This window comes from Symphalangus syndactylus, chromosome 11 (assembly GCF_028878055.3).
Source record: "Symphalangus syndactylus isolate Jambi chromosome 11, NHGRI_mSymSyn1-v2.1_pri, whole genome shotgun sequence".
NCBI classification, from domain to species: Eukaryota; Metazoa; Chordata; class Mammalia; order Primates; family Hylobatidae; genus Symphalangus; species Symphalangus syndactylus.
Window position 1 is genome coordinate 120,176,561 of NC_072433.2, and position 22,425 is coordinate 120,198,985.

Genomic DNA, 22,425 nt, shown 5'->3' on the forward strand with positions numbered 1-22,425 from the left:
AATAATATTACTGTCTTCCTATCACTCAATGTCTAATATTTGTGTTTTCACACTCACTATCTTATGTGAGTCTTACACGAAGTAGGCAGAGCAAGCCTTATCATCCCTGTATTAGTGACAAGGAAACGGAAGCATGAACACGTGTCCCAGGGGTGGCCTTAACGCATAAATAAAACAAACCTCAACTTGAAGGCAGGAGCGTTTCTCTCCCCAGGCACTGAGCTTCCAAGTTATGGAGATTCAAGTGGTTTCACTTGGTGTTAAATTATTTTGTAGAGTATATCCCAGTTTTCCATATGTCAGTGCAATAAACTGAACACAAAGGCAATGTTTTCTCGAATTGCCTAACAGGGTGAAAGCGTCGTGGTCTTTGGCAAACATGAACACCAACATGCAGTTCTCTAATCCATTCTCAAGGGTGAGACCCTAGAGCTTTCAAGAAGAAACTTACCATCTCACGAGCTCAAACTCCTGTGTTCAGACTGATGTGATTTATGGACTAAAGCATGAATCTCTAGAGGATACATGAGTCTCAGGGGTCTCAAATCCTTTTTATAAATGACAAGTATTGTATAATTCTGCCTGCTATAAGAAGTTTGTTCTGCACAGAAATTATTTCAGCACTGAAAGGAAAGATCCTACTCCTTCCTTTCATTCCTCGGGCCTCTGCAACTTTCTCTTCGGTGGTGACATTTCAAGTGTTTACAGACCAAAAATGGACATCACTCATTTTTCTCACTTTTAGCTCTCAAAACCTACAGGGACTCCAGCAGCTGCCGCCCAAATGGATGTCGAGCCCAGGGTGTTTCCAAATCTGGGTCAGATTTCGGACCAAGGCAAAGATCTGTAGCTACCGTAGCCAGCGACCAAACCTGGACAGATCAAAGAGAAATACAAACTCAAACTGGCAAGGACGAGAACCGAAACCATGAAGCAATCCCACCTGTCTTCCATATAAAACCTGATGCCTTGCTACTCTGGGGGCTGCAAAAGCTGGAACCTTATTGAAATGCATAAGTTTAGGCCCCACTTAGATCTACTGAATCACCGTTCACATTTTAACCAACTCTTTAGGGGAGTTATGTGCACTCTAAAGTTGGAGAAACACTAGGCTTAAAAACTTTTCATTAAGCAAACTTCAGAGAAATGACACAGTGTAATAATTTCAATGGGTCATCTACTTAACCACTAACTCATATGACTTTTTATTTTACTTTACTTTTTTGAGACAGAGTCTTCCTCTGTCGCCCAGGCTGGAGTGCCGTGGCACAATCACAGCTCACTGCCACCTCTGCCTCCTGGGTTCAAGCCATCCTCCTGCCTCAGCCTCCCGAGTATCTAGCATAGGCATGTACCACCACACCTGGCTAATTTTTATATTTTCAGTAGAGACGGGGTTTTGCCATGTTGGCCAGGCTGGTCTGGAACTCCTAGACTCAAGTGACACACCTGCCTCAGCCCCAAAAAGTGCTGGGATTACAGGTGTGAGCCACCGCGCCCGGCCTCACATGACTTTTTAAAATGCTGTTTCATCAGTAAGTTGGGTTGGCAGGGAGGAAAAAAAGGCAGTCTGTAACACATTTAAGATCTGTCCTTCCTCACCTAAATAACCAAAGACTTTGTTGCCTTCATTATAAAAGTTTCAGTATCCTCTCTGAAGCTAAAAAGTAAGAATAATAACAATAGGCCAAGACAAAACGGATTTGGCTTTCTCTTTGTTGACATCAAATCCGAGGAATACCTCCCGACTTGAAATCCCATGGGGCCTGGAGCCATCGAGCAGAAACCCATAGCCTCTAAGTGTCTATTAAGTCCAAGGCACAGGCTAAACCCATCACGTCATAAGCAAAGCCCGCACCCCCTCAATACCTTTAAAAATCAAATACGGTGGGCCCCGTGGCTCACGCCTGTAATCCCAGCACTTTGGGAGGCTGAGGTGGGCAAATCACCAGGTCAGGAGTTCGAGACCAGCCTGGCCAATATGGTGAAACCCCGTCTCTACTAAAAATACAAAAAGTAGCTGGGCGTGGTGGCACACACCTGTAGTTGCAGCTACTTGGGAGGCTGAGGCAGAAGAATCGCTTGAACCTGGGAGGCAGAGGTTGCAGTGAGCCGAGATCACGCCACTGCACTCTAGCCTGGCCGACAGAGGGAGACTCCCATCTCAAAAAAAAAAAAAAAAAAAATCACATACTATTTTCTGGAAAACCTTTCTTAGTAGCAGCACATCATTGTATGCCCATTAACTGGAAAACATTATACTAGACTCTGAGATGCTCAAAAGAAAGAAGATATGGACTTTGAATCAAGGAGTTTACAATCTAAGGAGAAAGAATAAGCAAACAAAGATACTGAGAAACAGGTCAAGAAGCATTAGGCATGCAAAATCAATTAAACCATGTGGCACCAACATACTTGAAAAATATACAGAGGGTATTGCTGAAAAAGAGAAACTTGAAGTTCACATTCATCTCTATAATCAGTAACCTAGTGAATCAGAACTAGAGGAAGTTAATGACTTTCTGGGATGAGATAAGATGTTTACTACCCTGGCTGACAATTTAGGCATGTTATTTCCTCACTGATAATACACATTTCCTGAGTGCCTTCAACAGAAATAGTGACTCTTGCATTTACTTCTGTAACTCTTTGCAAAACAGTAAACATATCTTCAACATGAGCATAAAGAACAAAAAGGCTGGGTATGGTGCCTCACACCTGTAATCCCAACACTTTGGGAGGCCAAGGCAGAAGGATCACTTGAGGCCAGGAGTTCAAGACTAGCCTGGCCAACATGGTGAAACTCCATCTCTACTAAAAAGTACAAAAATTAGCCGGGCTTGGTGGCATGCATCTATAATCTCAGCTACTCGGGAGGCTGAGGCAGGAGAATCGCTTGAACCCGGGAGGTGGAGGTTGCAGTGAGCCGAGATCGTGCCACTGCACTCTAGCCTGAGCGACAGAGTGAGACTCCATCACAAAAAACAAAAACAAAACCAAACCACTGAATGGTGTATTTTAAATGGGCAAAGTGCATGGTAGATGGGCTATATCTCAGTAAAGCCATTTAAAAAAATACAGAGATAGTTTATTATAATACACTGATATGTTGCTGCAAAGATGAAGAAAAATTAAGTATCTGTCATGTTAAATCATATTTTAAAACTGAACATCTCTATCTAAAGGAACACTTTGGTAAATATTTCATAAAATGAAGCTTTTTAGAAAGAAGGTGCAAATGACAAAGAAATAGACATGCAAGTTTAGCTACACAGCAATCACTGTGATACTGGAACAGAAGAGAGATGTATAATAAAAAAAAATTCATCAATGCTTTAGGACCTTCCCAACTAAGCACCAGGAAGAAAAAATTTCCAGCATTTGGAAAGCCACTCTAACCCTACAGACTGGCAAAGAAAATGGAAAATGAATTCCCAATTAAGACACACACTTTGAAAATGTCATTAAATGCCAATGACAAAGTAAAAACAATTTGCTCCTGAAGAAAAATCCAAATCTCCACCAAAAGGGATGGACAATACCTGGACAAGATCCTTTCTTCCAACAAGCAAGGCAGAGGCGGCATTCTTCTGACATGTTTCCTGAATATCATTCACATTCAATCTGAAATTTTTTTAAAAGAATTAAAAATTTATTTCTAGTGTAATTTCCCAAATCAACAACTCCCAGTTTAACAAACAGATGAGAACCTGCCTCTTTGGTTGCCACTCAAAATGTTTTATTCCTTGTTGGCCTTGGGCCCCCTTTCTATCTGACTCAGAGGAAAAGCTTAACTAGAGCTGATTCTAATACATCTGTGGGTTCCAGCCTGGGGAACTTGAAATTGCCTCTTTAAAGTCAGGAGGGGAGGCCATACTCAAATACCAATTTACCAGCCAGCTTTTCTATGGAGTTCCCAAGCCTTGAGGGTTGAATAAAACTGAATTGAAATATATGCGACATTGACTATGGTTCCTAACAGAAAGAGTAGTGTGCTGTGTATAGACTACAAAGGAAACACTTTCTGTTATGAGTTTGAGTTTAGGAAGAAGCAGGGGAACTACAGGCGGCCTCTGCATGCCAATTATTCACCTCTCACTTCCGTCCAAACAAAAGCAGCTCTGCTTTGTATAATAGCTCTTCTGCTTTGTAAAGTAGCATGCCTTGTACAATACTCCACCCCCTTTGAATGTGGGTGACACCAGTGAATATTGATGGGATATCACTTCTGTGATTATGTTGTTAAGCAATTGACTTTGAAGTCACCTACAGAGAGACTATCCTGGGTGGGGCTGACCTCATCAGGTGAGGCCTCAGAGGGAAGGTAAAGCACGTGTGAGCCATTCCTGCTGGTCTCAAGACGAAATTTACAGATGAGTTCTACAGCTGCAAGGGTCTGAATTCTGCTGACAACCTGAACAAGCTTGGAAGAGGAGTCTGTGCATCGGATGAGACCACCGCCTGGCCAACACCATTTCAGCCTGCTGAGACCCTAAGCAAGGACACAGAAAAGCTGTGTCCAGACTTGCGACTCACAAAAACTGGAAGATAAGAAATGAATGTTGTTGGAAGCTGCTAAGTTTGTGGGAATTTGTCCACAGCAACAGAAAGCTAATACATTGGGCTTCTCCTAAAACTGCTTTTGAAGAAAGGATTCCCACACTCAAAAAAAAAGGTTTGCTAATCCTGGCTAAATGATGCGTGCAGCAGACTTGAAATTTTGTACTTACATGTACAGTTCTCCCAGTGATTTGTGAACAGGCAGGAGGCAAGCAACATCCTGGATGATGACTTTCCCAGCAGCCTTGATCTGTCGATTGCCAGAGTCCGATCCCTCACGCTTGCTTTTCCATCGTCTTGATTTCTAGGGGTAGATGACAGGATGTAACTAATGGGGACTTTGACAAGTGGAAACCAACAATTGCAGAGCTCATCATATTGGGGTCATTGGCAATTTGCACTTTTTAAAAATTACATCATGCCCACAATTATGGGAATCAGCATCTGTAGGAAATAAAAGGATGAGCTCTTGATCCAAAAACCCTAACAGGAGAATAAGCACCTACTGCCAGGCTAGACACATTCTGCAGGTGCTCAAAAACACATATCAGGAAGCTAGGATTAATACATTAATTAATGAATTTGAAAACAGCAAGTAAAAGTTAGTAAAGGCCACAAAAATGTGGGAGTCCTACGTTCAAAATTCCTGCCTGAAACTCATCAAAATTTTTTTCCTTAGGCAGTTTGAACAGCGTTTGTTGAAAATTTATTTCAGACATACCAGTGTGGGCTCTGCAAACCTTAATCTATAGTAGGAAGACAGAGCAACTTTGCAGCTTAAGGATAATTACCCCCTTTTTCTGGCAGACTTGAATTATTTCTAAAAGTGATCATTCTCAATGTCAAAAATACCTGATTTGAGGGGCTTGGGTAATGGACATGGAAGATTGTGGGCAAGTATCCCATTTCCCCAGGCTTACCTATGGGTGGCTACATGTGTGAGGAGCCTGTATGTGTGAAATGAGAGATGTCCTGGAAAACTTGAATTATCAGAGCACAGCCCCATCTGGAATCTTTAAAATGACAAGCCAAGGAGCAGGATTCCATTTTATTGCCAGAAGTTAAAAAGGGGGTCACCAAAGTGATTCAACTAAGGAAGGAGCGACATAGTTATTAACAAAAAAAAGGCAAAAGGAACTAGTAAAAAGGCCTCCAATTTGGAATCAGAAAACCAAGATTTCCAGATCTTACTACTACATGTACTGGCTCAGCAGGACCCTGGGCAAGTTTTTATTTGTTATTAATTTAGTCTAAGGCATATCACTCTTTGTTTGCTCACTGACAACTTATGGCCAATCATGACCTCTGTTGTTCCAATCTCACAAGATTAATGAGCGTACAATGAAGAGGTAGGGGTGCAAATTAAATGGAAAAGTGTACTCTAGAAACACGGAATTATTATGAAGGTATATAAGCTCTCAGGAATTTAAATCGGATCATTATTTAGATTACTCACAAATAAATTCATTTTCTGTAAGTGATTTTTATACAATCATTTTTCCATAAATTAGTCTTGGTCTAAAGTCAGGGGTTTCTGACCACTGATATCCCGTTTAATCCCCAAAGTTGTCCAATGCATGTAACTTCCTATAGGGTTATCATGTGTCTTGGAACCTACTAAATTCAGGACATGTGGAGTTAGTTCAGGGCAGGTAAATGAAGAAGTTTAGCTGAAGTATCTGTGAACTGTTTATCATCATTTGTAAATGCATGTTACACTATCAATTTGGAACTTTAACCTGTTTGATCTTTTTTTGTTTTTTTCTTTTGAGACAGAGTCTCGCTCTGTTTCTGAGGTTGGAGTGCAGTGGCGCGATCTCAGCTCACTGCAACCTCCGCCTCCGGAGTTCAAGTGATTCTCCTGCCTCAGCCTCCCAAGTAGCTGGGATTACAGGCATGCACCACCATGCTCAGCTAATTTTTGTATTTTTAGTAGAGACAGGGTTTCACCATATTGGCCAGGTTGGTCTTGAACTCCTGACCTCAAGTGATTCACCCACCTTGGCCTCCCAAAATGCTAAGATTACAGGCGTGAGCCACCGTGCCCGGCCCCATTTGATCTTAAGAAGCAGTTCAGTGACTACCATTTATCCATACCCAAGTCATTATTCTGCAATACAAGGGGAAGCTTTATCAATTATTATGGGGTAGCCCTTCCATTCCTACTTGCCCTGGTTTTCTAAAAAATTACGTGCATGCACATAAAAGTGCTGTCCTTTTGGACACAATCATCCTGACATGGGTGTAAGTAAGGGGAGGATATGTTAAAGAGCAAATAACCTCTCAGAATGGGCTGGAGCCAGGCAGTGTTACTGACCTAAGACAGACGTAGTCACATGTGCACTAAATACTATGGCAGGGCCTGTTTTAGGGAGGGTCATTTAGCCTATGTCTACCCTGCAGTAACAGTGAACAGCACAAGGGGCTTAACGAGAGAACAGGGAAGTTACAAGGTACACAAGCTCATTCACAGTGATTTTCATTCAGGTTTCCAGGACTTTAAAAAGCCCAGGAAACAACACACCCACAGGCCCCACATAACTGGTCATCTCAAGTGAGACTCAGGGCACTGGATTTAAAAAAAAAAAAAAATCTATGCCAGAAAGATTCCACCTAGAATGGAATATGATCCGTCTAATTTGGTCTTCTGGATAGGGTGGAAGGCTTCTAAAACACCGATCCAGGCAGTCACTCTGGTTCTTTATTCCAAAAAGAGAATGAGAAGCACTTAAACAACTGAGCAATTCACTATCGTTCAGTTTAACTACACAGCTGATTTGAAGGCCTCAATGAAGGATGAGGTCTACTAGCTTACAGAACACACTGAAAATAACCATGGGCCGAGTACAGTGGCTCACACCTGTAATCCCACTCTTTGGGAGGCCAAGGCAGGCAGATCACTTGTGGCCAGGAGTTCGAGACCACCCTGGCCCTGGCCCACATGGTGAAACCCCGTCTATACAAAATATACAAAAATTAGCAGGGCATGATGGCACGGGCCTGTGGTCCCAGCTATTTGGGAGGCTGAGGCAGGAGAATTGCTTGAACCCAGGAGGCAGAAGTTGCAGTGAGCTGAGATTGCGCCACTGCACTGCAGCCTGGGCGACAGAGCAAGACCCTGCCTTAAAAAAAAAAAAAAAAAAAAAAGTCACAATTTCCTGACCTTTAAAACAAATCTAATAAAAGCATATTATTAATTATATTAAGATTCATATGCCCAAAGCAGCTCATTTGCAAAACAGACTAGCTCATTTGAAATTGACAAATGACACAAGTCCAAGTATACAAATGTCTGACTGAGGACTTACAGTATCAGCTCCTGCTCCTGGATTGCTCACTCTGTGCTAGTATAAGCCTCACTTATGACAGCTCTGTGACGAGGGATACTACCTCTACTTTACAAATGAGGACATGAGGCTTACTCTAGGTCACAGCCATCAGCGCTGAGATTTGAACACAGGCCTGTCAGGCTGCTAAGCTCATTCTTGTTAACTTGATTTTCAGTATATAATTTTATATTAAAAAATAATAAATTCTAAGCTCCCTGTTAATATGGAAATTGCTTGGTCCATTTTTTAATGGATCCATTTTTGCATGAAGGAGATTAGCACTGGATTCCAGCAATGCCTGTCCAGCTCCACCCTTCTACGATGACTCACTTCTTTAGTCACTTTCTGTCAGCATCGTGACTCTGTTCTGCTCAGCCCGAGCGTCTACTGAAGATCTGCAGTTCCTGCAGCTACATGGCTTCATAGCGGGGCAGGCCAGATTCAGACCAAGATGCTGCATTTCAGGCCGGGCACCTCACACTGTTCAGGCTTTGGGGTTTGTTAGGATTAGGCACATTCAGACAGAAGAAAACTAAGAGTCCAAAGAGATGTCTTAGGGACTCTTCCCCCATTTGCAGCTTTGGGTTACAAAGATCAGTAGAAACAAACCTACGTGACCCATCCATACTTGATGCAAATATAGAGAGTGGTCTTTGCAACTTTTTGCAATGATTCTTCAATGAATTATGAAAATCACAGTCTGTATTTCCTGGGACTTCTTGAGACACCAGGCTTCTAGGTATTTCTGTTTGATCCGTACTGGATGGGTAGGAGGTGCTTTATGAAACCTCACTCAGCTGCCTTTAAGCCTGCCATGAAGGAGGTTCCCCAACAAAGGATCACCCTAATTAGAGTTGCTACCTGGAACCAAACTGTAAAAGCAACTATGGGACAGTGCTGTAAATTTTTTTAATCCAGCAAGAAATAACTTCTAACATTGTCAAAAATCTTTAAGGGGCTGCAAAATACTGTTACTGTTGGTTTTTTATAATGTATTGGTTAGTGGTTTTTAAACATAAATATCTCCCCTTCAGGCTTCAGGGGTCACTTGGTAATCCTGCCTACTGGCCAATTACTCTGGGGATTCTAATTTAACAAGCCTGTCTAGATGGAGAGGCGAAATCTCAAATCAGATCAGATACTAGTTGGGGTCTTAGGCCCTTGCTGCTAGGTAATGAGTAGATGGACATCTTTTCAGGGTATTTTCCCCAGTGCTCTGGCAATAAGAACCACTCATGTTCCATCCACATCTCTCCTAAGAAATTTTCCCCTTAATATCTTGCTGGCAATGTTCGGAGTCTCTCTTGTCTCTGCAACTGCCAGGTAATAACATACGGATTTCTTTTAGGATCCTCTGGTTCCAAAGCATACTGACACATGAGGCTAACGTGTGGTTAATCTTTCTGCACTGGGGAAGGGCGCCATGGTCTAAAAGCCCCTGGACCTCCTGCACTTCTCCAGTCCCACTCTGTCGGGCTTAAATATGGATACCTCTCTATGCAGTAAAGTTAGTACCTCTGGGAGGCAAAGGATTTGATCCTTTCAATGCTCCATCAATAGAAAATGTCCTGTCCCCACAGATTTCATGAGAAGAAATTGAGGGAAGAGAGACAAAGCAAGACAGACAAATTATTACATGATGAGCACCAGGCTGCCCCTCTGAACAAACCAAGAAGGTGTTCACAGAGTTATGGCAAAGAGGACAAGGAAGAACGGAGTGGGGTGGGGGTTGGGGGGCAGGAGGGAGGCATTGGTGCAAATAGCACTGAATGACAACCAATAGCCAGCTTGCGACTGTACCACCAGTGTTACTGCTACAATCAGAGGCAACATTGATGCCAATAAATGGGTTGAATGTAAAAACAGCCCAAGAATAAGCCACCAACTGCTTCGCAGAAACCCCATTAGCAATGCATAATCCACAGAGCGGGCAGAGAGTCTAAATGAGTCCCTATTTAAATAGCAGCGGGAGCAGGGACTTTTGGACAATCAGTGGAAATTCAGCAGTCGGGTTGGCTGGGACAGGCTTTTGGAAGGTGGCCCCGTTGGTGGCTCCACCTACAAGCTGTTGGCAGCAGTGGTACTTGCTAATCGGGGCTTCCGATTCCAACTGGTTTTCTATGACAAGGCTATGGGATGATTTCCCTGAATATTCCGTATACCAAATGAAATCTATACAAAGCCTCACGGCTGCCTTGCACAGCGTGAGGTCACCTTGGCACTACTGAAACATGAAGGGATGGGAGAGGAAGACAGAAGAGGGGAAATGGCCAATAGGAGTGAGTAAGAAGGAAAGACAAGGAAGAGAGGATGTCCACAGCGGAGGTTTTACTGTCTACGCAAAATATTGATGGTAAGGAAAAAAATTTGTTTCAGAAACTTGCCAAAGGATAAAAACTAGCTTCCGTGTTATGCCAATGAAGCAGACGGGCACCTCCCTCTGTGAACTAGCCCAGGACTGTAAAAGCAGAGGCAAAACAGTGGAAGCCTCTTATATCTTCCTCTGCTCCCCCCATGCCAAAGGTAGGCTTTTGAAAGCTCCAAAAAATTACACAAATGCTCCAGGTGAAATTGGGTGAGCTAACGGCTTACAATCAGGGTTCTTTCCAAGAAACCCAGCATTAAGTTTCCTTTGCAAAAAGAGTCCATTCAGGATCCCTGACAATATTAGCCATTTGAAACTATGTGATTGGACAAGGAGGCAGCCCTTGGTGCCTGAACTCCCCCAAGCAAAAAATTGACTGTTGCTGGTCCTGAAAACAGCTAGCCTGTCATTTCAGGTTCCTCAAAGCCAGGCAGGTGGCATTTTATTCTTGGGCCTTGGGTAGAGACAGGATTAGTTAAGGAGAGCATTTGCACAGCGCACAGTACCGGGAAGTCGTTAATTGCTTGTATGGACCAACGCCGCCGGGCAGAGCGAGGAGACATCTGTGCATGAAAACGTTACACCCAGGAGGAGGGAAGAAAAACACCAAGAAAATTAAAAGGGAAAAATATAGAATAAAATGAAAGCTTCCCACACATCCGATGGATTCAAATGTACCATAATACACTGTAAAGTTGGGATTGGAACGACTAAAAAATCTGAACCTAAGCACAGCGGAATTCGGCTTCCCTCATCTCCCTCCCACCCCATCACACTCCAAACACAGCTTCAATTTCATTGTTCTTTTAGTCACATTTCAAGGTATATGGAGGCTGACATCAACACAGTTCTGACAAAGGAACTACAAATAGGTTTGAGGAACACTAACACACACTAAGATCATTGTGCAAGTGGAGAAATAGGCAAAAGCCTGTGTTCCCCTGTAGCAGGTAAGAAGGAGAACAAATATTGAGAGCACATACTCATTCCTAAAAAGAAGACATTCTTGAATAGGCTCAATACCAAATTTTTTTCTGGTATGTGGTTGGGGGGTGATGAGGGAATTGGGTGTCTTGACATTGGGCCTGCAGGACTATCTTCAGAGTGACACCATGGGGAAATGGGAACCCTGGAGAAACGAGGGGAAGGAAGGGGCTAATGCTGAGGGGGGACCTTCTTGAAAGCACCCTTGCTAACAATATGAGTATCTGTTTCTGGAGATCAGAAAGTATTCTATTAACTTAAAGATCTCTCTAGTTATTTACATCAGAGCTATTTTAGTAACATAAACTAAACCAAGAGTGGGAGGTTGCAACAATGTTTAAATGTAGGCAAGGCAATACCTAAAGCTTATCCTAAGTTCTGGGCCTTCTGATCTACCCTAGGAATGAACAACATTTCATCAGCTATTAAGAGTTGGTTCACTTGTCAAATGAATGTTAGCAATTTGATGGCTTTTGAGGCGTCACACGTTTTAAAATTTTTAGGAGCAAACCTTGGCATTCCATCTAGAGAATATTTGGGTGAACATAACAATATAACCTAAGTAGGGCACGTTAAAAACACATAAAGCCACAAGAGAAACAAACAATAATCTCTACATCGCTCTATAAAGATGTTTTGTTATCTCAAAAATACACTACACTGGGCCGGGCGCTGTGGCTCACGCCTGTAATCCCAACACTTTGAGTGGCCAAGGCAGGTGGATCACCTGAGGTCAGGAGTTTGAGACCAGCGTGGCCAACATGGTGAAACCATGATTAGCCAGGCATGGTGTTGGGCACCTGTAATCCCAGCTACTTGGGAGGCTAAGGCAGGAGAATTGCTTGAACCCGGGAGGCAGAGGATGCAATGAGCAGAGATCATGCCATTGCACTCCAGCCTGGGCAACAAGAGCAAAATACTGTCTCAAAACAAACAAACAAACAAAAAAACACTATACTGGCTGGGTGAGATGGCTCATGCCTACTATAATCCCAGCACTTTGGGAGGCTGAGGTGGGAGGACTGCTAGAGCCCAGGAGTTTGAGACCAGCCTGGGCAACATAGCAAGACCTCATCTCTACAAAACACAGACCAAAAAAAACCCCAAAACCAAAAACCCACTATACTTCCCTCATTACTATGCCTTACGGCAACAGTTACATTCCATTCTGTTATTCTCACTCATTTAAAGCTCTCAAGGGCAGAGATTTAAAGCGGAATAAAAATATGCAGGAGAAAAATGTGGACCAGAAATGAAGACCTAAACACAGAGAAATCCAGCCTGGGCAACATAGCGGGACCCCAGCCCTACAAAAATATTTATTTTTAATTAACTGGGTGATGTGGTGTACTCCTGTAGTTCTAGCTACTCAGGAGGCTGAGGTGGGAGGATCACTTGAGTCCAGGAGTCTGAGGTTGCAGTGAGCCATGTTCACACCACTGCACTCCAGTCTGGGCAATGGGCAACAGAGTGAGGCCCCATCTCTTAAAAAAAAAAAAAAAAAATTTCCAAAACCGCAAAACACAAACAGAAATTTAGTAAACTGGAACCATCTCCAGAACAAAAGCGACATCATTTGACATATGAAACTAGACAGCTGAGGATTAGAAAATGCTCCTCAAGGGTTATAGACCTTTGTAAGGGAGGTAAAGTAGCCCACATAAGATATCATGGCCATATTACGCTTATGTAATTCCCCCCTTGGCACCTACATAAATGGGATGGATGTGAACAAACTTCAAGGAGAGAAATTTATGTCAAATTCATCATAAAATGACGAACTTATTCATTTTTATCTTGTTAACCTATTAAGTTAAACCACATGAATCTTTGTTTAGGTCAAAAATGGTCAAATATCAGTAATTTCATATGATTTAAGCTAATAATCCAAGGTTTCTGAGGTTCTTGAAATGTTCTGTTTCTTGACCTGTGTGATTATTAATTCACTGAACTATACACACCTTTGATTTGTGAACTTTTCTGTATTTGATATGTATCAATATCAGAGTTTCATATGAAATTATAATCAAAGCATCACCCCATTTTATTTGGTCACTATTTGAAATAAAGCATAAAAGGCCACTTACTATGTCTGTTACGGGGCTCAAACAGCCCACTTTCTGTGCAGAACAGAACACTGGGAACCACCCCAAACTGAAATTTCACAACTCTTCTCCACTCCCCTGCAGATACTATCTGATGAGAGAATTATCCACGTGCTCTTGGTTCCTCTTTATAATTATGGTGTTTGTAGTAAAAAAGGCCATACCATCAAAAACATGGACACCGGCTTAAAAGAGGCCCCATCTTGGAACTGGAGTTATTTTGATTAGAGTGGGCTTTACACACCCCCACAAAGTGAAAATTACTAGTCGATCTACTCTGCCCAATCTGAACCCAAGCATGGGTGGCACACGACACAAATCGAAGAGGAATTCAGAACTGCCTCTTGGACTGAAAGATCTCCCTGACCTGGCCCTGACACTAAAGAAAACCCCACATGTACCCAACCATGAGCCTGGCTTTCATCTCAACAAAATGTCTTAGTTCCAACCCGTTTATCAAATCATCTCTCCAATTACCTGCAAACGTGGGAATAAAGAACTAACAATTTTGAATGGAAAGGACTTGGAGATGATATAGATTAGTGGGTGTTCCAAGGAGGTCTGTACTAGCCAAGTGGGCAGAATTCCATCAGAGATGTGAGGAAGGGGACTATTGGAAAGTGTCCAGAAAAAAAAAATTATTTTCCCTATTCAACTAAATGGTTTTGCTCAAGACTGGTCTGGTCTCAAACATCAGTTGCTGCCACTCATTTTAGTCACACACAACCCTAAAATAAAGTCAGAGATGGTCAACTCTCAGTGTAAACCAAGAAGGTTGGACATTCTACTGCAATCAAACTGAAGGCACTTCTAATACTTCCTAGAAATGGGTGTTTTGTCTAAAATAATTCAATTTTTTAAAAACAAATATTAATTACAATCCATTATTTCCCACTGAGCGAGATAATAACAAAGAATTCCTCAGGACTGAGTTTGTGCAGTGCTCAGTGGTAACTCTGTTTAAAACATCATGTCAGCTAAAAGTCTGTTTAAGCCAGACCTGCAATCTGTCAAACAGAAAGCTTTTCCTGCCAACATTCTCTACATTGTTGGCACCAAAGGTTTCTGACAGCTTAATGATAACTACTTTAGGGACAATGAGTTATTTAAGAAACTAGGCACATAAGGAAAAGCTCAGGTGATTTTTCTATCATCTGGTCCACTCAGATAAGTATTTCCATGTAGACTTAGTATAAAAACAAAACAAAACACCTTTTAGACATTAACTTTAAGACTTCCCACAACTATGAAGTTCCAAATAAATTAAGATCCCAAGACTTCAGAGGCATCCTTTAATTTGCTGACAAACATCAGAATACCACGGAAGACTTGAAGCTAAGGTATTCTACCCTGAAATAATGGGAATCAACTCAGTGAATGGAGATTACAAGGACAGGGCTAAATGGGGAGTAAAGATTATGGACCATAAGAACCATCTGCCCACCCACACACACACACAATTTATAGCAGGTAAAACCAATTGAAAGGAACAAAGTAATGGCTTTCTTGAACAAACTGATTATGAAAGTGAAAGGCTACAGGGGGATTACTAATCTAGCTGCTGCGCCAGGCAGGAGATGAGGAACAAGAATCCAGAAGAAGGGGTAAGAATCAAAGGCCGCAGCTCTGGCACTTACCCGCTCCTTGTAGTAGAAGGAGCTGATGGAGACCTGCTCTTTCTCGCTGCGAGTGGGGCTCCCACTGTATAAACGAAGGTTCCCAGGGGCCTCTGTGCGGATCTTCATGGGCGCGATCAAGCCAGTGTGATAAGCGGACAAGGCTGAGAGAGATCTGTAGTTGAAAATGATAATTATCCACACTGGCTGCAGTCCTGTCATATTTCCAAGTGGTGCTATTCTTAGCACTTGATACCAAGAGGATAAGACAAAATGAGAAGATGGCAACTCCAGAACAAGAAGTCAATAAAACTTTTAACACCGAAAAACGCTTTATCTGCAGAAGCATAGAATGCTTCTATGATTAAAGACATACAAAATTCAAAGGAATCTATAAACTACTAGAATAAGTGAATTTGAATACAAGGTCAACCTACAAAGTTCTATCAATTAGAAACAAATATTTGGAAAATAAATATTTTAAAAGCTCATTTATAGTAGCATTAAAACAAGCCAAATACCTAGGAATAAATTTAATTTTTGAAAATGTGCATGAAAATACAAAATGTTGCTGAGAGAAATTAAAGGAGACATACAACGATGGAGAAATATACCACACTAGTGGACTGGAAGAGTCCATATTCTTAAGACATCAATTTTCTCTAAATTGATCTACAGAGTCAACACAATTCCGATCAAAATACAAGCAAGCTTTTTAGTAGGAACTAATAAGGTGATTTCATAATTTTATTGAAAGACCTAGAATAGCCAACCCGAACTAAACAAGAATAATATAATTGGAGGACTTGAACTATCAGATTTAAAGTCTTAACTATATAAAAGTACATTATGACTTCCACAATGGTTGAACTAGTTTACAGTCCCACCAACAGTGTAAAAGTGTTCCTATTTCTCCACATCCTCTCCAGCACCTGTTGTTTCCTGACTTTTTAATGATGGCCATTCTAACTGGTGTGAGATGGTATCTCATTGTGGTTTTGATTTGCATTTCTCTGATGGCCAGTGATGATGAGCATTTTTTCATATGTTTTTTGGCTGCACAAATGTCTTCTTTTGAGAAGTGTCTGTTCATGTCCTTCGTCCACTTTTTGATGAGGTTGTTTTTTTCTTGTAAATTTGTTTGACTTTCTTGTAGATTCTGGATATTAGCCCTTTGTCAGATGAGTAGGTTGCAAAAATTTTCTCCCATTCTGTAGGTTGCCTGTTCACTCTGATGGTAGTTTCTTTTGCTGTGCAGAAGCTCTTTAGTTTAATTAGATCCCATTTGTCGATTTTGGCTTTTGTTGCCATTGCTTTTGGTGTTTTAAACATGAAGTCCTTGCCCACGCCTATGTCCTGAATGGTATTGCCTAGGTTTTCTTGTAGGATTTTAATGGTTTTAGGTCTAACATTTAAGTCTTTAATCCATCTTGAGTTAATTTTTGTATAAGGTGTAAGGAAGGGATCCAGTTTCAACTTTCTACATATGGCTAGCCAGTTTTCCCAGCACCATTTATTAAATAGGGAATCCTTTCCCCATTTCTTGTTTTTGTCAGGTTTGTCAAAGATCAGATAGTTGTAGATATGCGGCATTATTTCTGAGGGCTCTGTTCTGTTCCATTGATCTATGTCTCTGTTGTGGTACCAGTACCATGCTGTTTTGGTTACTGTAGCCTTGCAGTATAGTTTGAAGTCAGGTAGCGTGATGCCTCCAGCCTTGTTCTTTTGGCTTAGGATTGACTTGGCGATGTGGGCTCTTTTTTGGTTCCATATGAACTTTAAAGTAGTTTTTTCCAATTCTGTGAAGAAAGTCATTGGTAGCTTGATGGGGATGGCATTGAATCTATAAATTACCTTGGGCAGTATGGCCATTTTCACGATATTGATTCTTCCAACCCATGAGCATGGAATGTTCTTCCATTTGTTTGTATCCTCTTTTATGTCATTGAACAGTGGTTTGTAGTTCTCCTTGAAGAGGTCCTTCACATCCCTGTAAGTTGGATTCCTGGGTATTTTATTCTCTTTGAAGCAATTGTGAACGGGAGTTCACTCATGATTTGGCTCTCTGTTTGTCTGTGACGGGTGTACAAGAATGCTTGTGATTCCTCAGGGATCTAGAACTAGAAATACCATTTGACCCAGCCATCCCATTACTGGGTATATACCCAAAGGACTATAAATCATGCTGCTATAAAGACACATGCACACGTATGTTTATTGTGGCACTATTCACAATAGCAAAGAGTTGGAACCAACCCAAATGTCCAACAACGATAGACTGGATTAAGAAAATGTGTCACATATACACCATGGAATACTATGCAGCCATAAAAAATGATGAGTTCATGTCCTTTGTAGGGACATGGATTAAGATGGAAACCATCATTCTCAGTAAACTATCGCAAGGACAAAAAACCAAACACCGCATGTTCTCACTCATAGGTGGGAAATGAACAATGAGAACTCATGGACACAGGAAGGGGAACATCACACTCCGGGGACTGTTATGGGGTGGGGGGAGGGGGGAGGGACAGCATTAGGAGATATACCTAATGCTAAATGACGAGTTAATGGGTGCAGCAAACCAACATGGCACATGGATACATATGTAACAAACCTGCACATTGTGCACATGTACCCTAAAACCTAAAGTATAATAATAAAAAAAAATACATTATGAATGTAGTGTTGGCATAAAGGTTAAACACATCAAAGGAAAAAAGAAAGACCACAAATATATGGTCTATTGATGTTCACCAAGGCATCAATACAAATTCAACAAAGAAAGGAAATCTTTTCATAAATGGTGCTAGAACAACTATTTTTCTCTACAAAATAAAACAAACTCTGACCCCTTAACTCACATTACGTGCAAAAATTAATTTGAAATGGATCACAGACCTTAAATAAGGAATTTAAATCTATAAAGCTTTTATTTTTATTTATCTATTTATTTTTCTATAAAGCTTTTAAAAGAAAACACAAGGCCGGGTGCAGTGGCTCACGCCTGTAATCCCAGCACTTTGGGAGGCCGAGGCGGGCAGATCACCTGAGGTCGGGAGTTCGGGACCAGCCTGACCAACATGGAGAAACCCCGTCTCTAATAAAACACAAAATTAGCCAGGCATGGTGGCGCATGCCTGTAATCCCAGCTAGTCGGGAGGCTGAGGCAAGAGAATTGCTTGAACCCAGGAGGCAGAGGTTGTGGTGAGCTGAGATTGCGCCATTGCACTCCAGCCTGGGCAACAAGAGCGAAACTCCGTCTCGAAAAATAAAAAATAAAATATATAGGCTGGGCACGGTGGTTCACACTTGTAATCCCAGCACTTTGGGAGGCCGAGGCAGGCAGATCACGAGGTCAGGAAATCGAGACCATCCTGGCTAACACGGTGAAACCCTGTCTCTATTAAAAAATACAAAAAACTAGCCAGGCGTGGTGGTGGGCGCCTGTAGTCCCAGCTACTCGGGAGGCTGAGGCAGGAGAATGGCGTCAACCTGAGAGGTGGAGCTTGCAGTGAGCCGAGATCGCGCTACTGCACTCCAGCCTGGGCAACAGAGTGAGATTCTGTCTCAAAAAAAAAAATAAAATAAAATAAAAAATAAATAAAATAAATAAAATTAAAAAGTGATAAATTGGACATCATCAAAATTAGGAAAATCTGTTCATTGAAAAACATTAAAGAGGGAGAAAGACAAGCCACAGATTAAGAGAAAATCAATACATACATCTAGCAAAGAATTTGCAACCAAAATAGCTAACAACCAGAAATAAATAAGAAATACAGTTCCCCCAAAATGGGCAAAATACTTAACAAGCACATCACAAAAAATGATACCCAAATGGTCAATATGCACACAGAAGCTGCTCGACATCATTCATCATCAACATGGAAATGCAAATTAAAACCACAGTGAGACGGCCGGGCACGGTGGCTCATACCTGTAATCCCAGCACTTTGGGAGGCCGAGGCAGGCAGATCACGAGGTCAGCAGATCAAGACCATCCTGGCTAACACGGTGAAACCCCGTCTCTACTAAAAATACAAAAATTTTGCCGTGCATGGTGGTGGGCGCCTATAGTCCCAGCTACTCCGGAGGCTGAGGCAGGAGAATGGCGTGAACCCAGGAGGCAGAGCTTGCAGTGAGCCAAGATCCAGCCACTGCACTCCAGCCTGAGCGACAGAGCAAGACTCCGTATCAAAAAAAAAAAAAAAAAAAAAACCCACAGTGAGATAGTAGGACACTCACATCACAGTGGCTAAACTTGAAAGGAATAGCAATACCAAGTTTTGGAGTGGATACAGAGCAACCAGTGCTCTGAAACATTGCTAGTGACAGGGTAAATGGCACAGCCACTGTGCACAAACTTTTGGACAATTTCTCAGGTTAAAAATACATCTATCTGATGACAGAGGAATTCTGCTCCTCAGGTGCAGAAATTCACATACAAGTCTTTTTATGAACATATGTGTCCAGGTTTGCTCATAATGGCCAAAAACTGGAAAGGATGCAAATATCTATCAACAGGACAATGAATAAACAAACTGTGTTGTATTCATACAATGGACCTACTGACACATGCAGCAATGTGGATCAATGTCAACAACATCAAGTTGAGCAAAGTAAGCCAGACATAAAACAGGCCATGCCGCACGATTCCATTTCAATGAAGTTCAAGAATAGGCAAAACTACGACGACAGAAGTCAAGAGAGTAATGTCCTCTGCGTGCTGAAGGGCTGGGGAAAAGGGACTAGGAACCTTTGGGGGTGAGGACAATGTTCTATATCTTGATATGAGTGTTGGTCACCAAGCTGTACACTTCAGATTTTTTTTTTTTTTTTTTTGAGACGGAGTCTTGCTCTGTCACCCAGGCTGGAGTGCAGTGGCGTGATCTCGGCTCACTGCAAGCTCCGCCTCCCGGGTTCACGCCATTCTCCTGCCTCAGCCTCTCCGAGTAGCTGGGACTACAGGCGCCCGCCACCACGCCCGGCTAATTTTTTGTATTTTTGGTAGAGACGGGATTTCACCGTGGTCTCGATCTCCTGACCTCGTGATCCGCCCGCCTCGGCCTCCCAAAGTGCTGGGATTACAAGCGTGAGCCACCGCGCCCAGCCTACACTTCAGATTTGTGTATTGTAAACTATCTCAGTAAAGGACTGTTAGTGGGAAAACATTCTAATAGGAACATCTTCCCCTCCAATCCAAAGTCCAGATACAGTTATTCCTTCTTTCCCTTTGAGAACACAGGACTGTTTTCTACTCCAATAAGGAATTGGGTGTAATGTAGGTGTCCCCTAGTACTGAACTCCAGTTCCCATGGGGCCCAGGTCACATCTGCCCAGGTTACTGCAGAGATTGGCCACCTCTTGGCAAAACAGCAGTGTCTGCTCACACAGTTCTCTTATTCAGTTCTCTCTCTTTCTTGTTAGCTCAGCTATTCATTCATAACTGACATGGTTAGGCTTTGTGTCCCCACCCAAATCTCATCTTGAATTGTAATCCCCACAATCCCCACATGTCGAGGGAGGGAAACAGTGGGAGGTGACTGGATCATGGGGGCAGTGTCCCCCAAGCTGTTCTCATGATAGTGAGTGAGTTCTCATGAGATTTGATGGTTTTATAAGATATGACAGTTTCTCCTTCACATACACACTCTCTCTCGCCTGTCGCCATGTAAGATGTGCCTCTTCCCCTTCCATCACGATTTTAAGTTTCCCGAGGCCTCTCCAGCCATGTGGAACTGGGAGTCAATTAAACCTCTTTTCTTTATAAATCACTCAGTCTTGGGCAGTTCTTTATAGCAGTGTGAGAACGGACTAATACAATGACTATGCTGATTATACTGTATCCAGCGCCTTCAGGGGTTTGCAGCAGGGAGGTTGGCAATTTATTATATCTTGGTCACCAGACTGCAGAACCAGAAGTCTACTGTATAATCCTAAAGTTTTAAAAACCAGTAATCATAACAGGAAACAGAGAGCACTTCCGATGTACCAGGTGGTGTTTTAAACGTTTTTAGAGGGACTTAATCTTCCCAGCAACTGCAGGTGGTAAGTGCTATGATCATCCCCATGTTACTGTTGAAGGAACTGAAGCTGAAGTTTAGATAACTTGCCCAAGGTCATAAAATGACAGGGCCAAAATTTGGATCTGGGCACGCTGGCTCTGAAGTCCATATTCCTATCTGCTACAATAGATTGCCTATAAAGAAAAGCTTTTTTTAAAGCACAGAAAAATAATGACTAGACAGAAACATGTTCTGTTGTTAAACATGATTCTCCCTAAAACACGGAAAATGAAAAGAAGGGCTTTTGCATTGTAATTTAAAACTTCCAGGCTGGGCGTCTCAGGAGTTTGAGACCAGCCTGGCAACACTGCAAAACCCTATCTCTACAAAAAATTATAAAAATTAGCCCGACATGGTGGTGCACATCTGTAGTCCCAGCTACTTGGGAGGCTGAGGCAGGAGGATCACTTGAGCCAGGAGGTAGAGGCTGCTGTAAGCTATGATCACTCCACTGCACTCCAGCCTGGGTGACAGAGCCAGATCCTGTCTCAAAAAAAGAAAAAAGAAAAAAACTTGCACATTTGTGTTTTCACAATGTACTACTTACGGAATGTTTTAAAATTACATATTGTGGCCGGGCGCGGTGGCTCACGCTTGTAATCCCAGCACTTTGGGAGGGCGAGGCAGGCGGATCACAAAGTCAGGAGATCGAGACCATCCTGGCTAACACGGTGAAACCCCGTCTCTACTAAAAATACAAAAAATTAGCCGGGCGTGGTGGCGGGCGCCTGTAGTCCCAGCTACTTGGAGAGGCTGAGGCAGGAGAATGGCGTGAACCCAGGAGGCGGAGCTTGCAGTGAGCCGAGATCGCGCCACTGCACTCCAGCCTGGGAGACAGAGCGAGACTCCGTCTCAAAAAAAAATAAAATAAAATAAAATAAAATTACATATTGTTTGGCAATATTAGAAGTGGCATATTAGTGTTGTGAAACTACAGATGGTCTTTTGTTATTTTCCAGTTTTATTTAATGTTAGTTAAATTGAATAAAATAATTAAAAACAAATAATAAATAACATGCTAGGAATAGGGGAAAGGCACATTTAAAAAGAATTTGCCTTGTTTTGACAATAGCTTTTATCAAGCTACTTCTTCTAATGGTTTGGTAATAACCATATAGGAGAAATCACAGCTTTCTTGCAATTTAATTGACTTCCACCTTTCTCAAATAAATCTTATAATGGGAGTTTACTGAAGAACTAAAACGCATTGTCCAAAGACAGACTGTGTGATCCTTCCCAGCTCTCTGCCCACTTCTGGCCCCCAGAACGTAGAGCGGCTTCTGCATCTCCCAGACTCACCTCGGAGTAGGCTCTGTGGGAGACACCGCCCGATGCATCGTCATGGGCCTTGTGAAATACACCAGGTAACCTAAAGAAGGAGACATCACCTGAGCCACC

General features: G+C 42.2%; 1 protein-coding gene across 12 annotated transcripts in view; it reads right to left on the reverse strand.

The window, feature by feature from the left end:
* Positions 1-22,425, reverse strand: part of WDR59 (WD repeat domain 59) — a 101,763-nt gene that overhangs the window by 15,994 nt on the left and 63,344 nt on the right. For 11 of the 12 annotated variants that reach the window (XM_055299483.2, XM_063612426.1, XM_055299485.2 and 8 more), the window contains 5 exons: positions 22,327-22,396; positions 14,981-15,134; positions 4,731-4,864; positions 3,543-3,624; positions 760-872 (listed from right to left, as the gene is read on the reverse strand). In XM_055299483.2, coding sequence (XP_055155458.1) covers positions 760-872; positions 3,543-3,624; positions 4,731-4,864; positions 14,981-15,134; positions 22,327-22,396 — 553 coding nt within the window. Of the gene's footprint in view, positions 1-759; positions 873-3,542; positions 3,625-4,730; positions 4,865-10,760; positions 10,818-14,980; positions 15,135-22,326; positions 22,397-22,425 lie in introns of all 12 variants that reach the window. The other variant, XM_063612418.1, reaches the window with a different exon arrangement.